Raw genomic sequence first — 26,814 nt, forward strand, 5'->3', positions numbered from 1 at the left:
TTTAAAAGATGTCAAAGGTCAAAGACGGGAGGAATGACTAAGACCGGATGTTGCCCCCCCTCAAATTACAGGAGTATTGAAGCGAGACTGAGTTACCACCTGACTGACCCCAGGAATGGACCGGCGAGGCGGGCTCCTTATTAGAGCAAGGCTCCCGGAAGCCAGATGGCCCTCGTGCTTGCAGAGCTCGCAGCACAGCCGGCTGTGGAGCACGGAGCAGCAGCAGCCGCGGCAGCCGCGGGAATCGTGACCCTCGGGCCCGGCGCCTACCTGGAGTTTCCGCAGCGCCTGGTTCAGAACCACCGGGGCGGACAGCTCCCCGCCGCCGCCGGGCGCCGACCGCGGAAGCGCACGGAGAGCGCGGGCTTCGCGCTCCGTGAGCCGGCTCGGGCGGCGGGAAGAACCGGCTGCGTCCCCCCCAACCCCCGAACCCCCGACACCCACTCGGTTCCTCCCTTCCCCCTGCGGGGCCGCGCGGGGCCTGCGGGGGGCCGACCCGGGCCGCACGTCCCCGCAGGCGAGGAAGCCACCGGCCGCCCTCCCCTTTGCCGCCGCAGCCGCCGCTGCTCTCCTCGCCCAGCCCGGGCGAGGGAGGTGGGGCGTGCCCCGCGCCGGCCCCGCCCCGGCCTGCTCCCCATTGGCCGGCGGGCGGGAGGTGCGAGGAGGCGGGGTCCGCCTCTGGCGGCTCGCGCCCGGGAAGGTCGGCCGGGGAGCGCGGGGTGGCGCGGGAGGGCGCGCGGGGACGCGGCGGGCGCCGAGGAGACGCAGCGGCGGTGGTAGCGGCGACGGTAGCGGCCACGGTAGCGGCGGCGGTAGCGGCGGCGCCTGGGCCCGGCCGCAGCCCCTGCCTCCCGCCCGCGCGCCCTGCGTCCCGCCGAGGCCCGCAGCCTGCGGCGCCCGAGCTCCGAGGGCGCTTCCCCGGGCGTTGGGCCCGAGGCGGCCAAGACGGCGGGCCGGCCGGGCGCGGGGCGGCGGGCGCTGTGCTGCGGGCTGCGCTGGTGGGGGGCGGCGGGCCGCGGCTCGGGCCCGGGGCCCGGCGCGTGCGGCTGGGAGGCGCTGTGGGGGGCGGGCGCGCGGGCGGCGGCCGGGGCCATGGCCGAGGGCGGCGGGGGCGCGCGGAGGAGGGCGCCGGCGCTGCTCGAGGCGGCCCGCGCGCGCTACGAGAGCCTGCACATCTCGGACGACGTGTTCGGCGAGTCCGGCCCGGACAGCGGCGGGAACCCCTTCTACAGCACGTCTGCCGCCTCGCGCTCCTCCTCGGCCGCCTCCTCGGACGACGAACACGAGCGCCCTGGCCCCCCGCCGCCGCCCGGCGCCCCCGACGCGCAGGAGTCCGACGAGGACGAGGCCAGCGCGGGTTGGAGTGCCACGCTGCGGGACCGCCCGCCCCCGCGCTTCGAGGACACCGGCGGTAAGGCGCGGCCCGCGGGGGCGGCCGGGGGAGGCCTGAGCGCCGGGCGGGGAGAACTCCAGACGCTCGGTGGGCCGGCTGGCCGAGGGCGGCTGTTCGTGTCAGCACACAGATGGGGCCGCGGCAGCGGGGATTTGAAGTGCGAGAATCAATCTGGTTGCGTGGTGGTGGTTGGTGGGGGCCGCTCCGACTTCCTCGCGGATAGAGAGGATGAGGCGGAGGCCCGGGCCGGCACCCTGACGCTTGCAAGGACCCAGAAGGGGGCCTTCCCTCACTTGCTGGGAGTGTCCAGCCCAGTCACACCTGTAGGGTTGCTCGTTAGGGGTGCGTTTGCGTTAGGTTAGTAAAGCCTGATGCAGCTTGTGTGTGAGTGTGTGTGTGTGTGTTGCGGGTGGGTGCGTAAATCGTTTTGTGTGGATGGCCCCAGAGCAGCCTTACCCAGGTGCCAGGAGTGGGGCAGCTAACCGTTGGAGGGAGGCCCGGTGTGAGCCGGGACGTCTTCCCTGGCTCGTGCTTTCTCCAGTGAATCTGACAACTTTGTCCATGCCTTTCAGGATCACTTGCTCAGAGCAGAGAAGAGTGAGAGGACAAGTTTAGCAGCGTTAAGGTGTCTGCTCTCGCTCCGGAAGGCACTTGTGTGTTCTGCTTACCCACACGGTCATGGTCAAGCCCCTGATATCTGGAGGTCGCTGGCCTGCTGGCAGTTGTGGCTACTTGAAGTCCTCCTTTACTGCCTTCTTTTTGGGAAGGTAGTTCTGAAACGTCTCTGCTTAGTCTGCAGAAGCTCTGCGGCCTCTGCCCTCTGCCCTCTGGGAGAGGTGGAGACCAGCCAGCAGTTCCCACCTGTCCCCTGATGCTTTCTGTTCCTTGCTCAGCAGCCTACTGCGGCAGGCCCTTGTTTCTGTACGGCATTTTCGTGTGTGGAAGTGTGCAACCAGTGTTGTCGAGGACCAGGGAGTGGCCGTACTGGGCCCGATGCGGCTCTCTCTGTGGCACTTCCTGATTATTGTTCAACCATAGGAAGGCAGACCCAAGGGAACCCTGGCTGGTGCCTGGGCTTGGATCTGGACCTTGTGCCGCAGCCTGCTGGTAGGCTGATTGGGTTGGCTGGACTCTCTGAGCAGGGAGTGGTCTGCAGACCTCCCACGGACAGGCTGCAGTGTGGACACCCTGAGCTACAGCTGGGCTCATAGGGTCCAAGTCAACTGTGCCGTGTTTTGGAATGGGTGAATTTAATATATTCTCATTTAGGCTTCGGTTCTGAGTTTGGGAATTTTCAAAGTCACGTCACCCTGCATAATCCTTTTAAACCCCGTACATTCCCCAGAATGTCATAAGGGTTTCCAGCCCCAGACGGCTGTTTTCCATTCAATTAGCTCTTTAATGATTGTACGTACCCAGAGCTCAGGTTTGGCATACTCGATGCTGTGGGTGCTGTGATCCAGTGTTTGATCTTGGAACATGAGATACATGTCCTCTTGTTTCCCTCCCTCTCCGGGGAAAATAGGGAAATCGTGCTAGCTTAAGCCTGGTTATGACTAAGAGCCATGAGTGTTGGTATGAAAAGGATGAACACACGTAAATACATTTTCAAGCAATATTATGTTTCTCAGTAACCTATACTTGGGAGAAATTCTGCATCAAAGCAATTTAATCTAGCCACTGCGGCACTTAAATGGTCATGAAGTTCAGGATCATTCGTCATTTAGCATCAGGTTCAAATTCTGCTTCCTTCGGATGTGCACTGAGCTCACACCTGGACCTGAGAATCACAGGCAGGCAGGCACTTTAACCAAAGACATTAGTGGTTATTGGATGGTATTTATACCCAATTTTGTCTTCCGGTTTTGTGTGGAAGCTTGCTTTTAAAATCCAGCCCTAATGAAGAATTTCCTTTTCTTCTTGAAACAGTCTTTCCTTGTGGGAAATTCGGGGTGGTGGCAGAAGGGTGAGGTGGATGGTTTATTAAGCATGAGTTCAGACGGCCTGGAACAATGGGATATGATTTATGGGGCCTGGAAATAAATGCTGGGCAGAGAAAACCCTTGTGCCCAGTGGTGGGGGGAGAGAGATGGACGGGTTTGTTAAGAGTGAGAGCTGCACCCTGGCCACTCTGAGAGCAGAGAGGCTCAGGCTCTGAGGTTTATTAAAGTGTCAAATCTAACCCCACTTTCAAGGAAGGACTCTTGGGCCTGTCTTCCATCTTTGTTCCCTGGTTCGTTGACAGACCTCAGCGGGCCGGTGGGGTAGGAAAGGGGGGCAAGCAGGACGGTGGCATTTGGATCTGTGATCAACCCTCGTAAAAGAAAATCCGTAGCAGAAATGGCTGTTGCTGCTAGAAGCAGATGAGGAAAGCAAAGGACTTAGGGAACAGGTTTCCTGCCTGCCTTCTGCTGTAAAAGCGTGTGTGTGTGTGTGTGTGTGTGTGTGTAGATAAGTGAACGTGTATGTGTGCATCGGAGTCTTATACATAAATATGTATTGCTCGTGCTGGCTTGGGTTGGTTGGGGTTTTTGGTTTTGTTTTTAAATTAGAGATTACAGGTGCTGTCTGGGAGCCCCTCTGATGCCCTAGAGTCCCTGTGCCTGAGAGAGGCATCGGCACTGGGCACCACCGAGCTTGGATCTGCATCTGGAGTGCACACAGTAGGGAGGCACCTGGTGCCCAGCCGAGGGGAGGAGGACAGGGAGGCAGAGGTGTTTCTGTGGTTCAGGTTGAGACTCGTCCGCTAGCAGCTCTTCTAGTCTTCCCAGACTCTTCCTTCTGTTCTGTCCATGCATGTACCTTCCTGGATCAGGCGCTCCAGAAGCGCAGCCAGCAGGTATGAGTGGAGGTATCCTCTCCCTCTCCCCCTTCCCTCTCCTCCCTGGGTTCTGGTTGTGCCTGCAGATATGGGCCCCCTTGAGATGATTTAAATACAAAGACCATACTTGCCGGGCTGCCTCTTAACCCCTGTGCGAAGGGAGGGTCAGCCTGGAAGCTGGAGATGCTTGCTGCGAGCCCAGGGTCCAGAACCTTCTCCTGATCAGACTTACAGCTCTCCCTCTAAAATAACCCCCTCAAGCTGTCATTCTCGCCTGCCCACTGTGCAAATAACCGACACAGCAGGCGGGCTCACTGCTTGGAAGCAGCACAAAATTCAGGCCCGGCTGCTTTCCGGGCTTCTGCCCTTTTCATTTCTTATTCCGAGCAGTCTTGTGATTCGTTCCCTCCGAGGAGGTAAAGGAACAGGCAGATTCCCAGTGCTCAGGGGCTCCTGTGTGTTCGGCTTTGTCGGTGGTTCCTTTGCCGTGGCTGGCTGGATTCTGAGCTGTTTGCTTTTTCTCTTAGAGGCTGGACATCCTAAGAGTGTTTTCTCCACATACCGTGTCAGCAACCCTCGGTAATCATTCAGCAGGGAGGTGTGACCTTGAGAAGCTGAAGATGACCACAGGGCTTTGGAAATGAACATGGTTAAATGTTTTATCTTAGGGTTTGTTGTGGGTTTACTCGGCTTAAAGTCTTTTTTGACTGACAAGTAAGAGGATAAACATCTTAAAGCTAGAGTTAAATGGATACTCTCGTAATGGGTTTGTGAGCTGAGGTATCTGGGCCCTCGTCATTGGTGTCCACGGTGAGCCTCTGCTCCCACCTTTAGCTCTGTATGGCATTCGGTGGCTCTGGGAGGAGCCAGGCGTCTGGGCGAGCGACAGGGTACATCTTATGCAGTGCTCCCTAAGAGTCAGCCACGTGCCCCTACCACACAGAATTCAGAGAAGGGAGCTTCCTGGAGGGAAGTGGTGTTCAGGCAGTGGGTGTGACAGTGACCACAACCAGTGGTCCCCATTCATAGCGTTCCGTTTCATAACCACGCTGAACCTTTGCGAGTACTCTGAGAGAGCCGCGATCACCTCCACTTGACAGAGAAACACGGTTACGTCTGGGGCGATGAGATTACCTGGGGAAGTGGTAGCCTTCTCACGAGGGAGACTTGATTAATCAGGGAAAGTCGTGCCTTTTTTTTTTTTTTTCTTTACAGCATCTAAAAACTTTTGCCGTCAGAAATACTTTTGTATTTTTATAGGGAATTGCTTGTAACTTTTTCTTGGGGCACATACAGTTCAGTGAGGTCTAATGCGTGTATGGATTTGTGTAACCAATCCGCACAGTCGGATAAGAGACAGAAAATCTGGAATGTTATCTCTTTATTTAATCTGTCTCAGCCACTGTGATGAGCGTCGATAGAGCGCTTCTGCAGGCAGTGGGGCTCTGAATCCATGGGGAATCTGGGGGTTGTGCGGGGTCTGGTACTCAGTTTTAGAGTCAGAAACTCACCTTCATTCTTAAGAAGTGTGATTGTGTATTTTTTTCTTATTAATAAGTACTATATGTACATTTTAGGGAAAAAATGATAAAATTTTAAGAAATCCCATAACCCCTCATGACCTTAGCTAATCATAGTTGATCATATTGAGTATATCCTTCATATATCTTAGGTGACACCTTGTTGGGTGACCTGCTCTTTAATTGTAATTAATATAATGTAGTCGTTTTCCATTTACATTTTTAAATGTCAATTTTAATGAGTCTGCGGTATCACACAGTTCCCTCTGGGTTGGCGTTGTTGCCGCCTCCCCCTTGTATTTGTTCTGCTGTGATAAATATTCTTGAAGCCTAAGTCTGTGTGCACATCTGTAGCACAGTCCTTAGCAGAGAATGACCGAAGCAGAATTGAATCGAGGACCCACTGTAAGGTTTTTGGTGTCTGTGGTGAAATAGGTCTCCAGAAACATACCTACGACGCTCCTGCCAGCCGTGCACCGGAAAGCCTTAGAATAGAAAGTCATGCTCAGAGGACCCGCTCAGTGCGTGATTCCTGCCCGTTGGGGCTCTTAGAGGACCGTTGCCTTTGGTAAAGCTTGCTGAGGTGTAATACACACACACAGCGTGTGAGTCCTAGCACGTGGCGCACTGTATGTAACTACTACCCAAATGAGGATCAGGAACGTTCCGAGCACCCCAGAGGTTCCCTCCTGCTCCTTCCCAGCAGTCACTCCCTGCTCCCCGCTCCTGTTCCATCACCAGTGATAAAGTTTGCCTGTTACCCTGCTCTGGTGGTTTGGTTCCTCAGGATATCTGTGGATTCCTTCTTGTTGTTGCGTATGTGGTGTCTTAAATTTCATATCGTGTGTAGTCTTGGTCATGTAAGTACTGTAGTCGGTTATCCGCTCTCCCGTTAATGGTCTTTTACGTGGCGTCCAGTTTGGGGCTTCTGTGGATAAGCTGCTTCAGACATTCTCGTGTTTTTGGCGGACAGATACATTTCCCTTGAGCACGTAAACCTAGGCAAAGGTTTGCCAGGTCCTAGATTAGATGCGGGTCTCCCGCTCCGCCCTGTTGACCTCATGGGCTGGGCTGATGTTTTGCTGAGGAGGCCTATCTTGTGCATGGCCAGATGTTGGCCGCCTCCATTCGGCCTCTCCCCACCGAATGCCCAGTGGCGCCCTTTCCTCCAATTACAACAACCAAACGTTTCTCCAGGCGTTGCCATAGGTCCTCTGGGGAGCCAAATCACCTGCAGCTGAGAACCACTGCTTAATTTTTTTAAAAATTTATTTTAAATTTATTTTTTGAAAAGATTTTATTTATTTATTTGAGAGGGAGGGGAGGGGCAGAGGGAGAGGGAGAAGCCAACTCCCTGTTGAGTAGGGAGCCCGGCGCAGGGCTGGATCCCAGGCCTCCAGGATCATGACCCTAGCCGAAGGCAGACGCTTCACCGACCGAGCCCCCTGGTGCTCTGAGAACCCCTGCTTCAGTACATGCTGCCACACTGCGTTCCAGTTCATCCAGCCGCCAGTGATGTGCGGGACATGCCATGTGTTAATTCAGCAACATATTGAACCCTGCTGGGATAAAACGATGAATGAGCCCTGTCTCCTGGGGTCCAGCAGGAGAGACAAAGTAAAGACAAGGAGAAAGAGCCTCTGGGAAGCAGTGGGATCAACGTTAACAGGGATTTATATGGGATTCCAGGGGGGTCCACCTGGTCCAGCGGGGTTGGGGAGGAGGTGGCCCCTCTGATGGAGGTGGCCTCTCTGATGGAGGTGGCCCCCTGAGCGGCTTCTTGAAGCACAAATAAAGATTACTCAGCTGAAGAGGAAGGAACAGGGCATCTCCAACTCAGGCAAAGGCCAGGAGGAGAGAGAAGGTATGCCACTCGGCCCAGGGGCGGGCCCACCCTTTTCCTACCCTGAGCATCCCAACCTGAGGCCTTTTTGACGAAAATGTCCTGGAACGTGACATGATGGCATCGTTACCACAGCGCAAGTAACTGTAGATGAGATCTGAGCTCCTACGTTCAGGCTCAGATACAGATGTTTCTGGCATTTCCTGGCCCCCACGGGGAGGGGAATGTGGTTGGCTCGGTGAGATATACGAACTTGGAGAGGATGGAATCAGTGGAGAAGCCCTGAGGTCTGCCCTCGAAAGAAGGAAGAGGGAAAGGGAACAACTCAACTCGCGTTGGTGGGAGGAAGCATGGTACTGTCCTGGGGTGGGAGGGATGTCGTACTAAAAGGATAACAGGCTCTGAAAACACCCTGTGATGTGACGATGATGTTCCGCCCCGACTGGCACGTGGTGCAGAGAGCCCCTCTCCCCTTTGTGAGTTTCAGAAAAAACTTATTACAAAAGTAGGAACCCCGGGCCATGGTTAGCTGTCTGCTTAATAAGCCACTTTACTAAAAAGTTTAGAACTGCAAATCTTTACACTCTCACTGCGACAGACTCACTCCTTGGCCAGGATATTGGAAACTTCATCTGCTTCGATTTCCAGCTTCTAGTCTGGTGAACACCCCCACCCCGTTCCCATTTCTTCTGTGGAAGAGGAGCGATCTTTTACAAACATAAGCTAATCTGCTGATTCCCCGCTTAAACCTTCACATGGCTTCTGGCTGAAGCCAAAGGGAATTCCAGAGTCCTTTGCAAGGCCTCCAATGCCCACAGCTGCTCCGCAGCCTTCCTTTCCCGTGTCCCCTGTAGTCCCCTGTCCTGCCATCTGCACAAAATCTGTTCATCTCAGTCTTCATGCCTGTGGGGCCCGTACCTGGAACGTTCTTCATGGCAGGCTCTGCTTGTTAGTTTGGTTTTGGTTCAGATGTCACTGCCTTACCCCGTCCCTCTTCGCTGCCACATAGGCTAATACGTTTCCCTTGTGGGATGAGATGCTGGATGTCTTGGTCACAGTTAGGACACGGTGAGTCCTCAATGTTTGTTGAATAAAGGAACGAACAGAAGACCAGATGAACACCCAGCTAGATTGTTAAAAATGAGGATGGAATCAGCACCAATGGAGAAATGTCTACAAGGAGCTAAACGTTTTCTACATCCCAAATAGTGGAAGAGAGGTTGGACCGCTCTTGAGGGAATGGATTCCCTACTAGGAAAGCAGCAAAGCAAGTCTGGGATGTATTTTACAGGTTTTCTGTCCTGCATAGAAAACTGAACTTGGCCTCGGAGGAACTCTGCAACCTTGGGCTTCTGTGGCCTGCCCACTTCCTAAGAGCTAGAGACCCCCAGACAGGAGCCTATTAGAAATTTGAAGGGAAGCCAGCCTCTTGTACCCTTTTATCTGTTTAACAAGTGCTTGTGTGTCCTGTACTGTGTGCAGATAGTGTTCTAAGATCTTCATTTTTTTTTAAAGATTTTATTTATATATTTGAGAGAGAGAGGACAGGAGGTGAAGAGGGAAGGAGAGGGACATGCAGACTCCTCGCTGAGCAAGGAACCTGACACAGGGCCCTATCTCAGGACCCTGAGATCGTGACCTGAGCTGAAGTCAGATGCTTGCTTACCCACTGAGCCACCCAGGCGCCCCTAAACACTTTGTAACGTGTGTGCTCCTCAAAACAATCTTGTGAGGTATTATTATCCCCACTTTTAGTATAAGGAAACTGAGTCACTGATTGGTCAAGTGGTCTCGGGTAAAATAGTTCCCTTGATTAGGGGTCGAGGAAACCCCATCCTTAGAGCGTGAATGTGGAACACAGTATATCTGGTCAGATCTGCTAAAATGGTATGTCCCTTGTGAGGGGCCCTCGAAGGCCAGTGTCATTCTCCAGATCTGTTTGACCTGCTGCCTCTCTTCCTGGTGGCGGCACCTCGTTTCTCAGCACCCTTTGTAGTGAGACGGGGCCGCTGCCTGGATTCAGGGCAGTGGAAAATGAGCCCAAGGGTGGGCTCCACTCTCAGGCCTAGCCGCGTGGAGGCCCCTCGGAGCCACACATAAGGGATGTTGGGGGGGCAGGCAAAAGGACCTCGTATCGAAATCACCGTTTGGAGAAAAGCTGCTCCCGCATCAGCCACAGCTGTCGGGGACTAAATGCTTGTCGGCCAGAAATGAACTCCTTCCCCGTTTGGTTCATGGTACGTTTGGTGGGGGCTGTTAGAGGAGTCGGGTTTGCCGACACAGACGCTGAAGAAAAGCGGATTCCTGGGGGGAAGTGATGCAGAGCAGTAGGGCCCACGCCGCGTTGCTGCATGGGGACTCCTGAGGGGCGACGAGGGAAGACAACCCAGAGAATACAAATCGATTTCCTGTCTCCTCGAAGGGACGTTCCCACGGTAACTTTGGGAGCGGCCAGGGAAGGGTGCCAGAAAGCCACGTGCGTCCGGTGCTCTGGCGATGGGTGCTGAACCGCACGTCGGTGGTTTGAGGCTGTAGACGGTTTGGAAGGGGCTAGGGGGTCAGTTTATGGCTGGAGAGGACCTGGGGCAGGAGGCCTGGGCTGTGCGTGGGCTCACCCTGCGACTTTGCACCAAGGGGCTCCTTCCCAGGGTTCTGAGGGTCAGGAAAGATGTGCGGGGAAGCCCAGAGCTGCTGGCTCATTCCAGGGACCTTTATCTTTCTTCCTTTAAACTCCCTCTGTCCCGTGTGGCCAAAATGCACATGACGGCTTTTGTGCTACTTGGAGATTTTCAGAACTTTTCAGCAACCAGGAACCTTAAAGAGGGCAAACCCAGGGTACGTATATGAGGCAGGGGAAAGCAGGTGCTGTCTTTGAAGTTGGGAGTGGGAGGGCCCCAGAGCCCCCCACCCCCACCCCAGGGTGCTTCCACACTCCACCCCGCTTCCCAGCAGCCCCTCAGTTCCTCATGCTCTAATGTGAAGGACCTTTGGCTGGGACCTGGGTCAGGAGTGGAGAGAGGTCTCTGAGAGGCGCCCAGTCCTTTCTGAGGTGGTGAAGAGGACACTGATATGTCAATGAGATTCTCATGTTTCAAAGCCACCCAAAAGTGTTTATGGCAAAAATGATTAAAAATTGAATTATTTTGGGGCTTCCTGGGTGCTTCAGTTGGTTAAGCATCTGCCTTTGGTTCAGGTCATGGTCTCAGGGTCCTGGGATCGAGCCCCGAATCGGGCTCCCTGCTCAGTGGGAGAGTCTGCTTGTCCCTCTGCTTACGTGCTCTCTCTCAAAAAAATCACAATTTTTTTAATTTTAAAGATTTTTATTTTTATTATTTTGGATGGAACTAGAATGGGAGGACACCTGTTTCCTTCTTTAGGAAACTGTTACAAAAAGAAGATCAGGGATTGGGAAAAAGGATGATTTTTCTGGGAGGAAAAAATGTAAATAAGTGTAATTGTCTAACAGTGGTGAGAGTCTTGCTTGTAGATGTTCCTCCTGCATTTTGGGAAGTTGGAGAATCCATAATATCTTCAATTAAAGGTTTCCTGAGAACCCCCACCTGACTCGGGGTGAGGCATTGTCCTATGTGAAGATTCTGAGCTTCTGTGAGTGAGCAGACCTCCACTCCAGAGTGACATATAAAGCAATCTGCACCTCCTTCCTGATTTGTCTGTAATGAAACTTGCTTTTCTTAGGTCCCAGCATTCGAGGCAGGTAAATATGTTCCCTTTCATTGGCTCTTACTAATACTTCAGCAAGATTTCCCATGTGCTTTCCTTGGCTGGCTGGGAAACTGGACCACAATTTATGGCATCTTAGGGGACATGTGCGCAGAATTCCAGTGGGATCCTGGAACAGAACCTAATTGGAGATTAGAGACCATTGCGGTGTGAAGCTTTTCCTTGAGATCGAAAGAGGTGCATGTTATGCAACTATTAGCAAGTGTAAGTTCACACTGTCTATTGAAAATTTATAGACTCATTATGGTCAAGAAGGCTGGAAGATAAGAAGTAGCTTTTGGGAAAGATGCAGGTAAATTCAGGGAGGTGGCAAATTACCCCAGGGAAACTAGAATGGCTGAAGAGTATGACCCAAACTTTTTAAAAAGATTTTATTCATTTATTTGACACACAGAGAGCCAGAAAGCACAAGTGGGGGGAATGGCAGAGGGAGAAGGAGAAGCAGGTTCTGCTGAGCAGGGAGGCCGATGTGTGGGACTCCATCCCGGGACCCTGGGATCATGACCTGAGCTGAAGGCAGACACTTAACCGACTGAGCCACCCAGGCGCCCCCTGGCCCCAACTTCCAAAGATGGTGTATGAGATACCTTTGGTGGGAAGGAATGAAGATCAGCAACTGTCCTTGATTCTGCTTCTCAGGAAGGCATTGTGATGTGGTGCCCAGGACTTTGGAGACAGACACATGCTCGGTGCCCTCCCGGCTCTGCTGCTAAAGCAACACCGTCCAGAGGGCAGCTGCAGGCACCAGGTGGCGTCACACAGGGTCAGACACAGGAGGCACTCAGCCACGTACCCCTTCCACCATCTTGCTGGGTGTGGAAGAGCGGTATCAACGTCCCTGCTGCCAAAGGACCAACCAGAGTGACGTGTCCCATGGGGCATGCCGGCATTCCTTCACCCCTTCAGGTTACTGGCAGCAAGGCTGGAGATTTTAAATTGCCCGGGAAAACGAAAGCAAACGGCTCCAAAAAGGAGTTTCAGAGCGCAGACTTCATACTGTGTTTTGAGTACATTTCATTCATTTGGCAGATACTGACAGGGTGCTCATGCGCTGGGTGCTGCTGCACTAGAAACGGACTTGAGAAGTTAGCAGGAGGGGGCTCCAGCCCTCAGCCAGCACAGAGTCGATCAGTGGACGCGGGTGATCGACAGAGCACTGTGACATGGAGTACTAGGTGCTCTCATAAGAAGGGTGTGCTCGGAGCTGAGGGAACACTCGGGGGGAGCCAGCACCAACACTCGGAGAGAGCTGTGGGAAAGATGATGGATGCAGATGGCTCCAGGGGAAACCAGAGAACTGCTCAGATCCCTGCTTCTTAACAGCTCCAAGTGCCCGCCGCTTCAGAGACAGAGTGGGAGCTGGGAGAGCAGGGAGCTGGTGTGGGCGTGGCGATGCCTGAGTTCCGACCTGCAGCCCCTTTGCTGATTCACCTGTCCGTTAAGGAGTACAGTGACATAGGATGTCACCAACGGAGGATCTTCCCCTGCATCCTGGAACTGGGAAAGCACGCGAGGGCTGCAGAGCTGAAAGCAAGAGTTGGTAGTTCTAGTACTGTGCGCAGGGTTTTAAAAACTATACATGGGAAAATATCCGGTCTTATTTGCACGTGTTTGTATCATGCACAGTTTTTAACTGCAATCCTCCTTTTACCTTCTTCCCTGTTGTTAAGACTCTCCTCTCCTCACCGCTGCCTTTGTCCCTGTAATCCCTGTTGACAGCCTGGTGCTCATCCATGAGCACATTTGCCCATATCCACGCACGCACGGGGCTCTGTCATTGTTTAAAAATACGGGCTCATTTTATCTACCTCTTGATCTAGTGCTTCCCGTTTAATAATCCCTCATGCATAACGTCCTTCTGTTTTTATCTTCATTTTTATAAAGAATGGCTGCTCACCTTTTATCAGGTGTCTTTATTTTTTATCAAATACATTTATTGCTATGGTCTTAGAGTTTTTTCACAGTTAATTTAGTGATGAGGTAAATCTTATTGATTTTCTAGTCTTGAGCTCCCTTTATTTTCCTGGAATAAATCCAAGTTGGTGTCAGGATATAGCCCTTTGATAGATGCCTGACTTCTGTTATTTGCTAACATTAGTTCAGTTTCTGTTAACTAATCGGTCCTAAGCCAGATTTGTTAATAGCTTCCCCTCTCCTCCCTCTCAGGTTTGGGTATTAAAATTGTGCTCAGCTTCATAAAGTGAATTGGCTTATTATTGTTTAATTGCCTGTTGCCATTTAACAGTAGAATGACGGTTATCCAGCTGCAAACCTGTCTGGTCTTGGTACTCATCTTCTGAATTTTCCATTCTTGAATCATTTTGATGATTTTGTTTTCCTCAGAAATCATCATTTCTTCTAGGTTATCAAATTGATTAGTATAAAGTGCCTTGCAGTTTAGTGATTCTTTTATTTGCTTTTATATTACGCATTTGCTTTTATATCTCTGTTCCCAATCCTTATCTCTTTTGCAACTCTCTTTCTCTCTCCTCTCTCTCTCCCCTCCTCCCTGAAACCCCCCTCTCCCCAACCCCCTTCCCTCTCTCCCCACCTCCTCCCACACCCCATCTTCCCTTTCTCTTATCCTTAATAGGGAATGTGAAGTTTTTTTTATTATTTCATTAGTCTTTCATAGAAACAACTTTGAGTTTATTTGCCCCTCTTATATTTTTTATTAGTTTAAAAATTTATCTTTATTATAATTACTTCCTTTCTTTTGATTTATTGAGCTGCCCTTTTCTGATGGGTTTAAATGAGTACAGTTTCTTTTATTTAAAAAAATGTTTGAAATTGAAGACATTTGACACTAAAGTCTCCTTAGAGTATAACTTCTGGTGTCTTCTGTAAGTTTTGGTATGAAATAGTCTCCTTTCCATTGCTTTCAAGATTTTCTTCAGTCCTCTTATGATTTCTTCTTTGATTGAAGACTATATTTCTTAACTTGTATGTAGTTTCAATTTTTTGTTACCTAGTTATCTAATTCTGATTCTACTGGATTGTGATCAAAGAACTGTTCTTTAAATCTTTAATTTGGAAGGCTTGTAAAGGTTTTCTTTGTTGCCAAGTATGCAATTAATCTTTACAAATATGGCTTTTCTAGGTGTAAGAAAGAAATGTTTTCCGAGGGAAATAAGGATGTCTATTTTCTGTGTGTCCTTGTTTTTCCCTCCCTCTAGTAGATACTCCCATTTGAAAAGCTAAAATTTTACCTTGTTATTGCATTTTTAGAGTGTTTAGGTATTATGTTGTTAGATGTATACCTGCTTATACCTTTACATCTTCTTTCCAAACTCTGCCTTTAAAAATGTCCCTCTTCATCTTAGTACCTATAACTTTAGACCCAACTTGTCTGCGATGAATTTTGCCATTCCTGCTTTCTCTTTTGCATGGTATCTCCTCGCCCAGTACATTCTCAATCCCTTTTGCCATTTTAAGTATGTTTCTTGAACAGCATGGATCTGTAACCCCCGGATAGGCGCTTTGATTTAGTAGAAGTTGTCAGTCTGTACACATTTAAAGTAATGGTAAATAGTCATGATTTTATTCCTCCCATCTTATTTGGTTTGTTTTTATTTTCCCCATTTCTGATGTTTTTAATCAAGTTCATTCTTTTTCTACTTGATAAATATAGAAGTTCTTTGCATTTTTCGATAACAGCTTAATAGGGATATAATTCACATGCCATACCACTCACCCATCTGATGTGCACAATTTAATGGCTTTTAGTATAGTTAACTATACTATACTGAACTATTTGCACGTTTTCATCATCCCCAAAAGAAAACTTTAGCCATCACCACCAGTCTTAGGCAACCGCTAATCTACTTTCGGTCTCCATAGATTTAGCTATTCTGGAAATTCCGGATAAATTAAATTATGCAATATGTGGTCTTTTGTGACTGACTTCTCTCAATCAGCAGAATGTTTTCAAGGGTCCTCTGTGTCGTTGCATGTATCAAAATTCTATTCCTTTTCAAGGCTGAATAATATTCCACTGGTTGGATGGATCACATTTTATTTATCTGTTCATGAGTTGATGAACAGCTGAGTTGTTCTCAGCTTTTTGCTATTATGAATAAACTCCAAACCTTCATGCACGAGAGTTTGTGTGGGCATAGTTTTTATTTTTCTTGGCTATATACACAGGAGTGATATCGGTGTGTCATATGGCAACTCTGTCTTCAGCATTTTGAGGAACTACTGTTCCTGTTGGCTGCGCCATTTTCCAAGCCCACCAGCAATTTACAGGTTCCAGCTCTTCACATCCTGCCAACACTTGCTTTTGGGTTTTTTGATAGTAGCCATCCACATGGGTGGGAGGTGGTATCTCACCGTGGTTTTGATTTGCATTTCCCAAATGATTAGTGATGTTGAGCTTATTTTCATGTGCTTATTGTCCCATATATTTTATATATACCTTATATATATGTTTATAAATATATATTATATATTTCATATTTTATTTACATTTAAATATATATTTAAGAATATAAATATAGTTACATAAATATATAAGTTTATATAAATATATAAAATAATGTAAAATATATTTATATATTTATATATACATTTATATATTTATGTATATATTTGAATATTGGAGAAATGTGTATTCAGGTTCTTTGCTCATTTCTTAACTGGGCTGTCTTTTTATTTGAGTTGTAAGAGTTCTTCACGCAGTCTGGACGTATGTTCCTTATATATGATCTGCAAATATTTTCTCCCATTTAGTGGCTTGTCTTTTGACTTTGTCAGTGGGGTCCTTGGAAGCACAAAACTGGGACATTTTGGTGGAGTCCCATTTATTTGTTTATTTTTTTTTTTGGGTTGCTTGTACTTTGGTGTCATGGCTGAGGAGCCATTGTTAGATTCAAGACCACTAACATTTACCTTTGTGTTGTCTTCTGAGAACATTATCATTTTAATGCTTACATTTATGTCTTTGATGCATTTTGGGTTATTTTCTCTGTATGGTGTGAGGCAGGGCTCCTCTTTCATTATTTGCATGTGGCTGCTTGGGAGTAAAATACTGTTCTTACTCTATTGAATTGTTTGGCACCCTTGTCGAACATCAGTTGACTGTAATTTATTTTCCCTTTTTTTTTTCCCCATTGAGGCATTTCACGTGCACGAGTATATTCTATTTCTAGGAAAAAGGAATCCCAGGATTTTCCCTCCTGTGTGGCTTCTTCCTTCTTCATGGTGCATGATGCCAGCAGAATTTTTCCGTACAGTGAAACCAAACTGAGGGGAAGGGAACAGGTTATTCTGCCACTTTTCTAGACCTTTCAGTTATACATCAAGTCTGGGGCTGGTCATGCCACACTTATTTAACTTGCCCGTGAGGTTTCCCAGCTCTGTGGTCATCAATAATTTCAAATTTGCCAATGTACTCCTGCTTCGTCATCACAGTGAGGAAACAGGACGATGACTTTGGTGCAGGGCCTCCTAAGAACCTGGCCTTTCCTCTCCTTTCAGCGTTGTTAATGTTCTTGAGGGCATCTGTGGGACATTCTTTCACACTGTTACTGCGGCATGGAAAGATGGCAGAAAAAGCTGTTTTCCCTTTTAATAATATTTGGTCTTGTTCTCCTTCCCTGTCTCATAACCGAATGCGTATTTCCCCTCCGTCATTTTGAAAACAGCATACTGTTCTCCAGCTGTTTTCCCCAGAACCAGACCTTGTGTATCAAGAATCCTTATTTCACTGTTATTATACACAATCTTAAAGATTTATGACTATCCTCTTATTTTACACATGCATACACACGAAGCACTAAATACGGATTCTATCTGAATGGGTAAATGTTGGCCAAGACAGAAGCCAGTTGTGGCGGGAACTTCTAGGATAAAGATATAGTCTGAAGTTTTTGTTCTTTAAAAAAAGCCTTCATATTTTATTAAAAATTTCAGGTGTCCGAATTCAAAAGGTTGACAATACAGTACAAGAATAATAATCATAATATAATATGTTATCTAATAATAATATTATATTATGTATTATATATTATATTACATATAATATATTATATATAATAATAATAATAATTTCTCCTGCTGCATAGTCACTGCTGCACACTAGTAAAATGAGATGTTTCTTTTCTTTTTTTTTCTTGTTTTTCTTTTTTTCTTCTTTAAAGATTTTATTTATTTTATTTATTTGACAGAGATCACAAGTAGGCAAAGAGTCAGGCAGAGAGAGAGTAGGAAGCAGGCTCCCCGCTGAGCAGAGAGCCCGATGCGGGGCTCGATCCCAGGACTCTGGGATCATGACCTGAGCCGAAGGCAGAGGCTTAACCCACTGAGCCACCCAGGCACCCCGAGATGTTTATTTTCATTTGGGATTATGGAGGGGCAAGGTGTTTTTGGCTCTCCTGCTGAAGTAGGGACTTCTGTCAGTATTGTCTCTACCTTTTTCCCTAATAGTAGCTCTGGAAGATCTCCCAGACATGAGGATTTGACCAGGACATGGGATGGTATAAGCTCATTGATACAGTCTCATGAACTAAGCCCTGGTTTATTGCTCACAGTTGTTCTCGAAGTATTTTCAGGAGTAAACTTCAGGTGTTGCCCTTACTCTAATTTTTCTTTCTGAGATTTCTGACTGCAATTGCTACTTCCTGCAGTCACTTGAGGGAAATGAGGCATGTGGCATCGTAACAGTGTGTTTTTCTTTCAAGATGACAAAATCACTCTTGATTTCTGTACGCCTCTCAGATTTTCATATACGAACACGGATTTTGGTGTCTACTCTGAGGAGATGATACGTATGGTGTGAGGAACACTTGTATTCTCATGACCCGTCACCTTGGTTACCCAGAATTCTCTGGGCCCGGCAGAAAGACAGAAACCCGGGTGAATTCCTCATTGCTCCAGCAGGCTGTCAGCCCTCAAAGGCCTTCTGGATGAGTTTGTGTGTCACGGTGTCTGCTGTCTAAGATACAGAAAGAGCACAGTAGTTCAGGGGAAAAATATTTAGGAACACATTTTCCAAGAGGAACCAGGATTCAGTTTGGGTGACTCTTGACCATTTTTCATCTTCTGACGACTGAAAGTGGTAGTTAGTCTACGGTCATCGTTTTAACATCCATTTTGAATGTATCGTTAGTTTCTGTTCACATAAAACTATAAGAATTGTCTTCCTAAAGGGCATTCGTATAAGGCCCATTATTTTCCAGCTTGATTAAGGAAAACAAAATTTTTCTGTAATGCTTTCTTCCTACTCTGTATTAGTTTTCAGGGCTGGATTGAAAGTGATTTATTGTGGATAGTGTTAATACCTGCTCGTGGAATTTTTTTCTGTTCCTGGATTTTTAAGGTGGCAGAGTTGACTTTCTGGTTTTAATTCATCTTCACTAGATGAAGAATTCGCAAATAGGACTTTTTCTTGAAATATTCATAGCCTGGGGGTGCCTGGGTGGCTCATTCAGCTAAGCGTCTGCCTTTGGCTCAGGTCATGACCTCAGGGTCCTGGGATCGAGCCCCACATCACATCGGGCTCTCTGCTCAGTGGGGAGTGTGCTTCTCCTGATCTTTTAGTGTTTCTCACCTCTCTCAAGCAAATAAATTTTAAAAATCTTTAAAAAAATACACATAGCCTGAATTAAGTGACTAAAACATTAAATTCTTTAGGGCTATTTGCTTTAGTATGATGAAGGTTAATACATGAAGTAATTCTATAAAGATTATAATTATGATATCATCCAATCTCTATTATTCTGCCTTATATCATTGCTTAAGTTTTCTGTCAGTTCTAACTTCTAACGTTTTAATTATAATAAGTCTTGGCGTGGATGTCTTTGGGGTTCATCTTTTTTTGTATTCTTCAGTTTGTGACTTCTATTTAGTACTTTTTTTTTTTTTTTTAAAGATTTTATTTATTTATTTGACAGACAGAGATCACAAGTAGGCAGAGAGGCAGGCAGAGAGAGAGGAAGGGAAGCAGGCTCCCCGCTGAGCAGAGAGCCCGATGCGGGACTCGATCCCAGGACCCTGAGATCATGACCTGAGCCGAAGGCAGCGGCTTAACCCACTGAGCCACCCAGGCGCCCTATTTAGTACTTTTTAGTACTTTTAGTACTTTTTTCTATTTGGTACTTTTTTCAGTCTCCTTATTGAAGTTCTCCCTGTGTTCATCCTTCCCCCCCCCCTTTTTTTTTTTTAAAGATTTATTTATTTAAGAGACAGAGCATGAGTTGAGTGCAAGTTGGGGGAGGGGCAGAGGGAGAGGGAGAGAAGCAGACTCCCTGTTGAGCACAAGCCCAGCTCAGGGCTCGATCTCATGACCCTGAGATGACAACTTGAGTTGAAATCAAGAGTCGGGCATTTAACCGACTGAGCCACCCAGGCTCGTGTTCATCCATTCTTCTGAGTTCAGTGAGCGTCTTCATGACCGTTACTTTGAACTCTTCATCAGGTATATTACTCATCTTAGTTTTATTAAGGTTTTTTCCTGTTTTTTTTTTTTTCTTGTTTTTTGTTTGGAACGTATCCCTCTGTTTCCTCATTTGCTTGGCTGTTTTTATGTCTTAGGCAGAGCAGTTCCACTCCTAGTCTTGACGGAGCGGGCTAGCCTAGGGGATGAATCTGGTGGGTCAGCCTTGCCCTGGCCCTTGCTTGTCTAGCGAACCTTTGTGACGGCCGAAGCAGTCTGTTTCTTGTACTCAATAGGTCTCAGTTGTTGGGCGTGTGCCAGGACCTGCCAGTGATCCAAAGCTAGGGGGCGGGGGGATCTCAGTCGGCTCCTGGTTTCAGACTGATTAGAAACCTCACCCCATCGCTCCTAAGGTGAGGAGCTACAGACAGTCCCATGGGGCTGCCGTTGTGAACCCTGCTGGCTTCCAGACTAGGCAGCCCAGAGGTTGACAGAAGTAGGAGCTTCTCCCCAAGGAGTGAGGGGTTTGATCCCTTGGGACCTGCAAACAGACCTTGGGCAGCAGGTGCAAAAATCAGGGCTCCAGATGAATGTATCCGCTCCTCCCTGGGAGGTACTGTGAGCTACAGCAGGACCTATGGAGCATGCAGATGGTGTGTCCTGGGCTCTGCTCTCTGAGAGCACCTTCAGAGCCTCAAGACATGTGGAAAATCTGAAGGCCGCCTCTCGGGCCGAAGCTCTAGGACACGTGAAGAGGCCTTTTTTTTCCCCCCCACAGGAAATCTGGGTGTGCGTTCAGTTGGTTGTCTGTGCAGTGCCCTGGGGTTGGCAGCCGGCCAAGAGCTGTCTCTCTGATTGTTTCAGTCGGGTGGGAGTCAGGAAGAAAGATCCCCCGCTGGGGCATCTAGGAGAGTCCCCTGTGTGGTCCGCGCTCGCTCGCTGGCTTTAGTGAAGCAGCTGGAGAGTACAGGGGTGGGCACACCCCCCACTCTGGCCGGCAGGGGGGGATTGCCAGGACTACACATACCTGCCTGCACTAGCAGCGCTAGCAAGGTAGAAGAGTGCATAAACGGTGCCCACCAGTGCTTCCATCCAGGAGAGAGTCCCAACGGGACCCTGCCCCTCTGGCCGACTCTTAAAGATTATCAGACGTCTTTTTCACAGCGCGCCGGGGTGGCTTAGCTGACTGGGCATCTGACTCTTGATTTCTGCTCAGATCGTGATCTCAGGGCTGTGGGATCAAGGCCCGCATCAGGCTCCGTGCTCAGCGTGGAGCTGCTTTTGCTCTGGTCCCCAGGATGAGCGAGTGTGTGCCCAAGCCCTTCAAGTGTGCAGCCTCTACAGCCTTCAGGGTCTCCTAGACTTAAGCCCTGCCGGTTTTCAAAGACAGGCATTTTGGGGGTTCATCTCTCTGGTGCAGGTCCCAGTGGTTGGATGTTTGCTGTGGGGCACACACCCCCGGCCCCCCAGGGAGAAGCTCCCACTTTATGAGAGCCCTCCTGATTGTGGGTTACTGCCCTGGGGTGGGGTTTTGGGCAAGACCATGCCTCCGCCTCTCCTGCCCACCTCCATGTGGCCTTTTCTCCTCTGTTGTGGGAGAGCTGTTCGGCTAGTTTTCAAGTCTTCAGAGGGAGCTTTTTTATACCCAGCTGTAGATCCGAGCGTCTGTGGGAAGAGGGGAGTTCACAGTCCTCCTGTGCTTACATCCTGGACTGCGAACAACCATCAGTTCTATATAATTGTTTTTTTTAATATTTTATTTATTTATTTGACAGAGATCACAAGTAGGCAGAGATAAAGAGGGGGAAGCAGGCTCCCCGCTGAGCAGAGAACCTGACATGGTGCTTGATCCCAGGATCATGACCCGAGCCGAAGGCAGAGGCCTTAACCCACTGAGCTACCCAGGTGCCCCCAACCATCAGTTCTAAAAGGAAAGATATTCTTTCTAAAGTTATCTGGACAACATACTCTTAATATTTGTAATATTTGGATTCACCTTCATTCTGTTTCTCTCTCTCTCTCTCTTTTTTAAAGATTTTATTTTATTTATTTGACAGAGAGAGACACAGCGAGAGAGGGAATATAAGCAAGGGTAGTCGGAGAGGGAGAAGCAAACTCCCCGCCAAGCAGGGAGCCTGATGCGGGACTTGATCCCAGGACCCTGGGATCATGACATGAGCTGAAGGCAAATGCCAAACGATTGAGCCGCCCAGGCACTCCAAGGCCCATTATTCAAACTTTTCAACAAGGACTTGGTCTGGTAGTTGCTTGGATGAATGTGAGAAGCCATTGAGGGCAGAAGTTGCCCCAAAGAACCTCATTCTCAAATACCAGGTTTAGTGACCGTGTAAGCAGAGGCTTGAAGCTGCCATTGGCAGGGGTGGCATGCGTTCTACGTCTACTGAATATTACATAATTGAGGCATATTAAAAGGTTGCTGCTGCGAACATAAAAGGCTTTGGGTTTGGTCTTTTAGGTTAGCTTGACCTATTTTCCTCACTTTCTACCTGGAGATTAAAAGACCAGATTCTCAGAGCCAAGAGGAGGCGGGCATGGTTTCCTGATGCGGGCTCAGCCGGGCTGCGAGACCTTTGCCCAGGCCATGTCAGCATCCTCCAAAGAGCTTAGCCAGTGCCAGATCTGAGGGAACCTGGACATTTCTGATGTAATGTCGGGTTAAGTTTGAGACTTTTAAAGAATAAGAGACTTCTGAGTCAAAATTCCTGAGTCTCCTTTGAGTCCAGCCAAATCCTGGAATTCTCCAACTTTCCTGTCTCTACTGATTTTGCTTGGCAAAGTAACCTAATCTGAGCCTCAGTTTTCTAATCTGGAAAATGGGGGAATGGTAGCTACCTTACTGCCTTTTTGGAAGGGATCACGTGTCTGTAAAGCATGTGTAGCATCAAGCCCATAGAAAATCCTCTGTGAACACGCGTCCCTTTCCCTCCCCTCTGCTGCTTGAACCCTTTCTGGCTTTTCTTAAGGGTAAACAGTTATTGTCGGGCTTGCTTGGTCAGTGAGCACCCCAGGCTTCCTCCCTTTGCGGTGATTACTCACATGTGTACGTGGATGTCAGTGTCACTTAGAGTCAATCCTCAGGGAATCTGTTGCTCATGAGATTTGGTTATAGAATCTGATGAGTAATGGTTGGCATTAGTCATTTCTTTTTTTCCAGGAAAGACTGGGGATATCTGAGAAATGAGAGGTTTTAGCTGAACCCAACGGCAGTTCCCCCCATCAGCAATCAGCCATCGCTCCTGGCAGGGGCTTCTGGGTTGGGGGCCTGCTGTCTTAGAAGGTGAGACAGTCTGGGAGCCCCTGAGCCCCCAACCCCTGCTCTCTCTACACTACATTCCTGTCCAGGTCACCTTCTGTCTTGTCGGGGGCTGGCAGGTGTTAGCGCTGTGCGGTGGGGGGTGAGGCGGGGGCAGTGGATGGGTGGGCCCCACACAGGCCCGCGCACGGCGGGGGGTGAAGGGGGATGCCAGGGACTAGCAGTGACAGGGAATGTGGCTGGAGGCCGGAGGTCTCTAGTTTGGGAGATGCCAGGCAGCAGAAGTCCCAGAGCAGGAAACCGAGGAAGTGTGAAGCCCGATTCCTTTCTAATGCCGGCATGCTTTCAGTCTCTTCCAACTTCTGGAAAAGAGCGGAGAGTGAACATCTCACGCAGTGTTTCCTCATTCTGGGTCCAGCCACCACCTCCGCCTTCAGAGGGAAGGGCCCAGCGCTGCCGCCCTGGGGGCTCTGAGCCGGAAGCCCCGGGCAGCTCCCCAGCCTGACCGTGCCAGGGACCTAGCCCTCTGGGCCCTGTGGCTGCGTTCCGGCCTCCGAGCAGGCTGTGTGACAGGGGCCTGTTCTCGGGGCCTGCTTGGAGCTCTGCTCAGGGCCTTGCTGCTCACCCTCCTCTCCTGCCCCAACAGCGAGCCTTTGGTGCCGAGGTCCCTCTGGGGACAGTCAGGAGTTCCCCGTGAGGAGAGGCCTGGCTGTCAGCAGCAGTCACCTAGCCTGTCTGCACACTGAGCCCTGGGCCACCCCCTCATGCCCCCCCACGGGCTGTGAGCGTCATTGTGTCTGACGTGTGTTGTCTGCCTCCCACGGTGGATGAGGGTTGGAGTCAAGGTGACCCACGAGGATGCTCACTACCTGGGGGGTCTGTGACCCCAGGGGCTCCTGCGAGTCAGGAGCCAAGGCCAATGTCCTTTCCTCAGACCATACAACCTGTCCCTGTGTGACAGCCTGCAGGGAGCAGTCCCTCCTGGGAGATGCCAGGAGTCGGGTGGGAGGGACAGAGCACTGAAGGGGACAGTGGTCTTCCAGTGTAGACAGTCATGAGAAATCGCCGGTGCCCCACTGGCTCTGTCAGAATCCCAACCCTGGGCCCCCAGGGACCTTTCTGAGCCCATTTTCTCATAAAGCGGAGAATATCAAGCAGACTCAGAGGATGGTTGGGAAAATGAACGTGTCTAATGTAGATAAAGTCCCTTGCATAGTGCCTGGCACAGATGAGGTCTTCAGTGAGGGCTGGCATTTGTCCTCTTACTGGTGTTCTGTAGCCACACGGTGGAGAGTGAACCAAACAAGTATTTATTGAGTGTGTCCTCGTGCAGGTACATCAGTAGACAAAGCCGATCCTTGTCTTCTGGAGGGGGAAGCAGAGAAGCAACCATCTGGACATCAGAATGGAGGTGTTTCAGAGGGAAGGAACAGCAGACAGGACGGGGGGCTTGGGAATGATGGACCAGGGAAGGGGGCTCAATCATGGAATTAAATTGAGCAGACAAGATAGGCCCCATTGAGAAGATAAGATCTGAGCGAAGCTTTCAGGACACGAGGGAGTTGGCCAAGTGCATACCTGGGAGGTGGGTCTTCCTCCTATCCAGGTGGGCAAGTGGCTAGAGCATGAGGCCCGCGTGGAAGTGTGCCAGGAGGGCAGGTGCCAGGGGGGCAGGTTGCTGGGGAGGGAGTAAGGGGGGAGGAGGAGGAGGACTCGAGGGTAAAGGGTGGAGATGGCTCATAGGGAGCCTTCTAGGGCATCTTAAGGACGTGACTCTTTACTTGGCGTGCAGTCAGAGCCTTTGGAGTGTTCCTAAGAAAGGATGATGTGGCCCAGTGTAAATTCGGAAAAGCTACTCTGAGCACAGGATTGAGATTGGAGCACTGGGTGGGCGGGGGGCGGGGGCAAGCACAGCATGTGGCCCCCGCCACAGTCTGATAGGAGATGGGGGAGGAGAGGACGCTGCGAGGTGTGCAGATCTGAGGTGTGTGTTGGACCTAGCCCAGCCAGGCACGCGCATGGACTGGCCGATCCGACCTTGGGAACCGAGCGTTGGAGGAATCCCCGCCAGTGCTGAGAGGAAATAGGCATCGTTTTGCTAGAAGTTTACATTCAGTAGTGAGTGAAGGTGCCCTCAACAGCGTCTTCCTGACCCTGTGCGGTCACGTCCGCTGCCTCCTGAGATGATCGTCACCAGCGACGGCGACAGCGACAGCAGTACTGACGACAGCTGTCCGAGCACCAGTGTAGAAGCCCGTGGTGGCTGAGATCCTTGGTGTCAAAGAGGTGGGCCTAACCCCTTTCCCCTCTAAGTGGAGCACATGCTGAAGTCGCTGGACCGATGGGAGGGGTTAGCTCTGCAGAAGGACCCTCCTGAGAAGAAGGGCTCCCCTGGGCATCTCTGGGCACAACCTTCTGCTCACTGAGTAGTTGGCTCCCTGAGGAGATACCAGGTGGCATCAGCACGACGGGGAGAGATTTTTGGCGGGGGGGGAGACTAGGTTCACCAGATAGAATATAGGATGCCAATTCAGTGTGAATTTCAGATAATAAATGTGTCAGTGGGCCTGTCCCTATGAAAACCTGTTGTTATTTATCGGAAATTCACATGGAACTAGGCATCCTGTATTACGTCTCGCTAAATCTGGCTACCCTCTCTTGGCATGTTCTTGCTAATTGATGGGCTGCCCCTGAGACAGAGTCTGCCACCTTAGTTACCTGCCAGGGTTGCCAAGTAACAGGACTTGACTTTGAAAGAAGCATTTAATCTTGTGGGGAGAAGGTTCTGCTGGGTTCCTGTCTGGGTTCGTCTCCGTTGTCTGGGCGGAGAGTCAGGGCCTCCTGCTGAGCTCGGATCAGAGCACCCTGTGTGTCCTGCCCTTCCTCTTCTGTTTTTACCAGATGAGTTGTTCCAGGGGATGAGGTGTGGAACCCCTGCTGGGTTTTAAGTTGTAGCAGATCTGAGGGTGCTGGCCCTGAGGGAGGTCTTTAGCCCCTGCAAACCCAGGACTGGGAACTCTAGGGGTGGAATCAGGTGCCAGGAGCGCAGACGCCTTGGGCTGGCGCTGTCCTCTAAGGGCTTATGGTCTGTTCTGGGGAGACCTAAGCATCTGCTCTGCTAGATACCACCTCCTGTCTGTATGAGCTGATCATGTCCCCCCCACCCCAGATTTATATGTTCAAGTCCCAATTCCCAGCAGCTCAGAACGTGACTGTATTTGGAGATAGGACTTTAAGGAGATGATAGAGTTAAAATGAAGTCAGTGTGGGCCCTATCCAGTACAACTGTGTTGTTACGAGAAGAGATTGGGGAAAAGATACCCACGAAGGAAGACTAGGAGAAGACACAGCAAAAAGATAACCATCTGCAAGCCAAGGAGAGAGGCCTCAGGAGAAGCTATCCCTGCCCACACCTTGATCTTGGACTTCTAGCTTCCAGAACTGAGGGATGACACATTTCTGTTGTTTAAGCCCCCAGGTCTGTGATACTTGTTAGAGCGTCTCTGGCAGACGACACAAGGAAGTGTGACAGACCCAGGAGTCACCAAGGCAGGCAGGCGGGACTCCAGGGGCTGAGGGAGGCGGCCTCAGTGGTGTGTGCCTCTCAGGCCTTTGCCATTTGGGACCATCAGGAGCCTGTGGGATTTCCCGGGACCGGAAGCGCCATGTCAGAGGGGAAGGTGAACCGTGATTCATCTGGTCCCCAGCCCGGGCCTTGGTGGTTCCTGGCCAGAGGGCCCAGGAGCTCATGCTGGGCCCTCTGCCCCCAGAGCCAGCTCTGTGTTTTCTCAGGCTCACAGCTTTGGAGCTAGGTTCTTCCTGGCGGCATCTTCGTGTGAGCGCTACAG

At 49.9% G+C, this 26,814-nt stretch overlaps 1 protein-coding gene and 1 pseudogene across 1 annotated transcript in view; one reads left to right on the forward strand and one right to left on the reverse strand.

Annotated features, from left to right (window-relative positions):
- The first annotated feature begins 1,047 nt into the window (after nucleotides 1-1,047).
- The window catches only part of PGBD5 (piggyBac transposable element derived 5), a 96,927-nt gene continuing 71,160 nt past the window's right edge, over nucleotides 1,048-26,814 (forward strand). Inside the window, exon 1 of the mRNA XM_032841094.1 lies at nucleotides 1,048-1,411. Within this exon, the coding sequence (XP_032696985.1) occupies nucleotides 1,093-1,411 (319 nt within the window). The 5' untranslated portion in view covers nucleotides 1,048-1,092. The remainder of the gene's footprint in view (nucleotides 1,412-26,814) is intronic.
- LOC116857215 lies at nucleotides 16,440-20,095 on the reverse strand (annotated as a pseudogene).

This window comes from Lontra canadensis, unplaced genomic scaffold (genome assembly GCF_010015895.1).
Source record: "Lontra canadensis isolate GAN:19392208 unplaced genomic scaffold, GSC_riverotter_1.0 scaffold120, whole genome shotgun sequence".
Lineage (NCBI taxonomy): Eukaryota > Metazoa > Chordata > Mammalia > Carnivora > Mustelidae > Lontra > Lontra canadensis.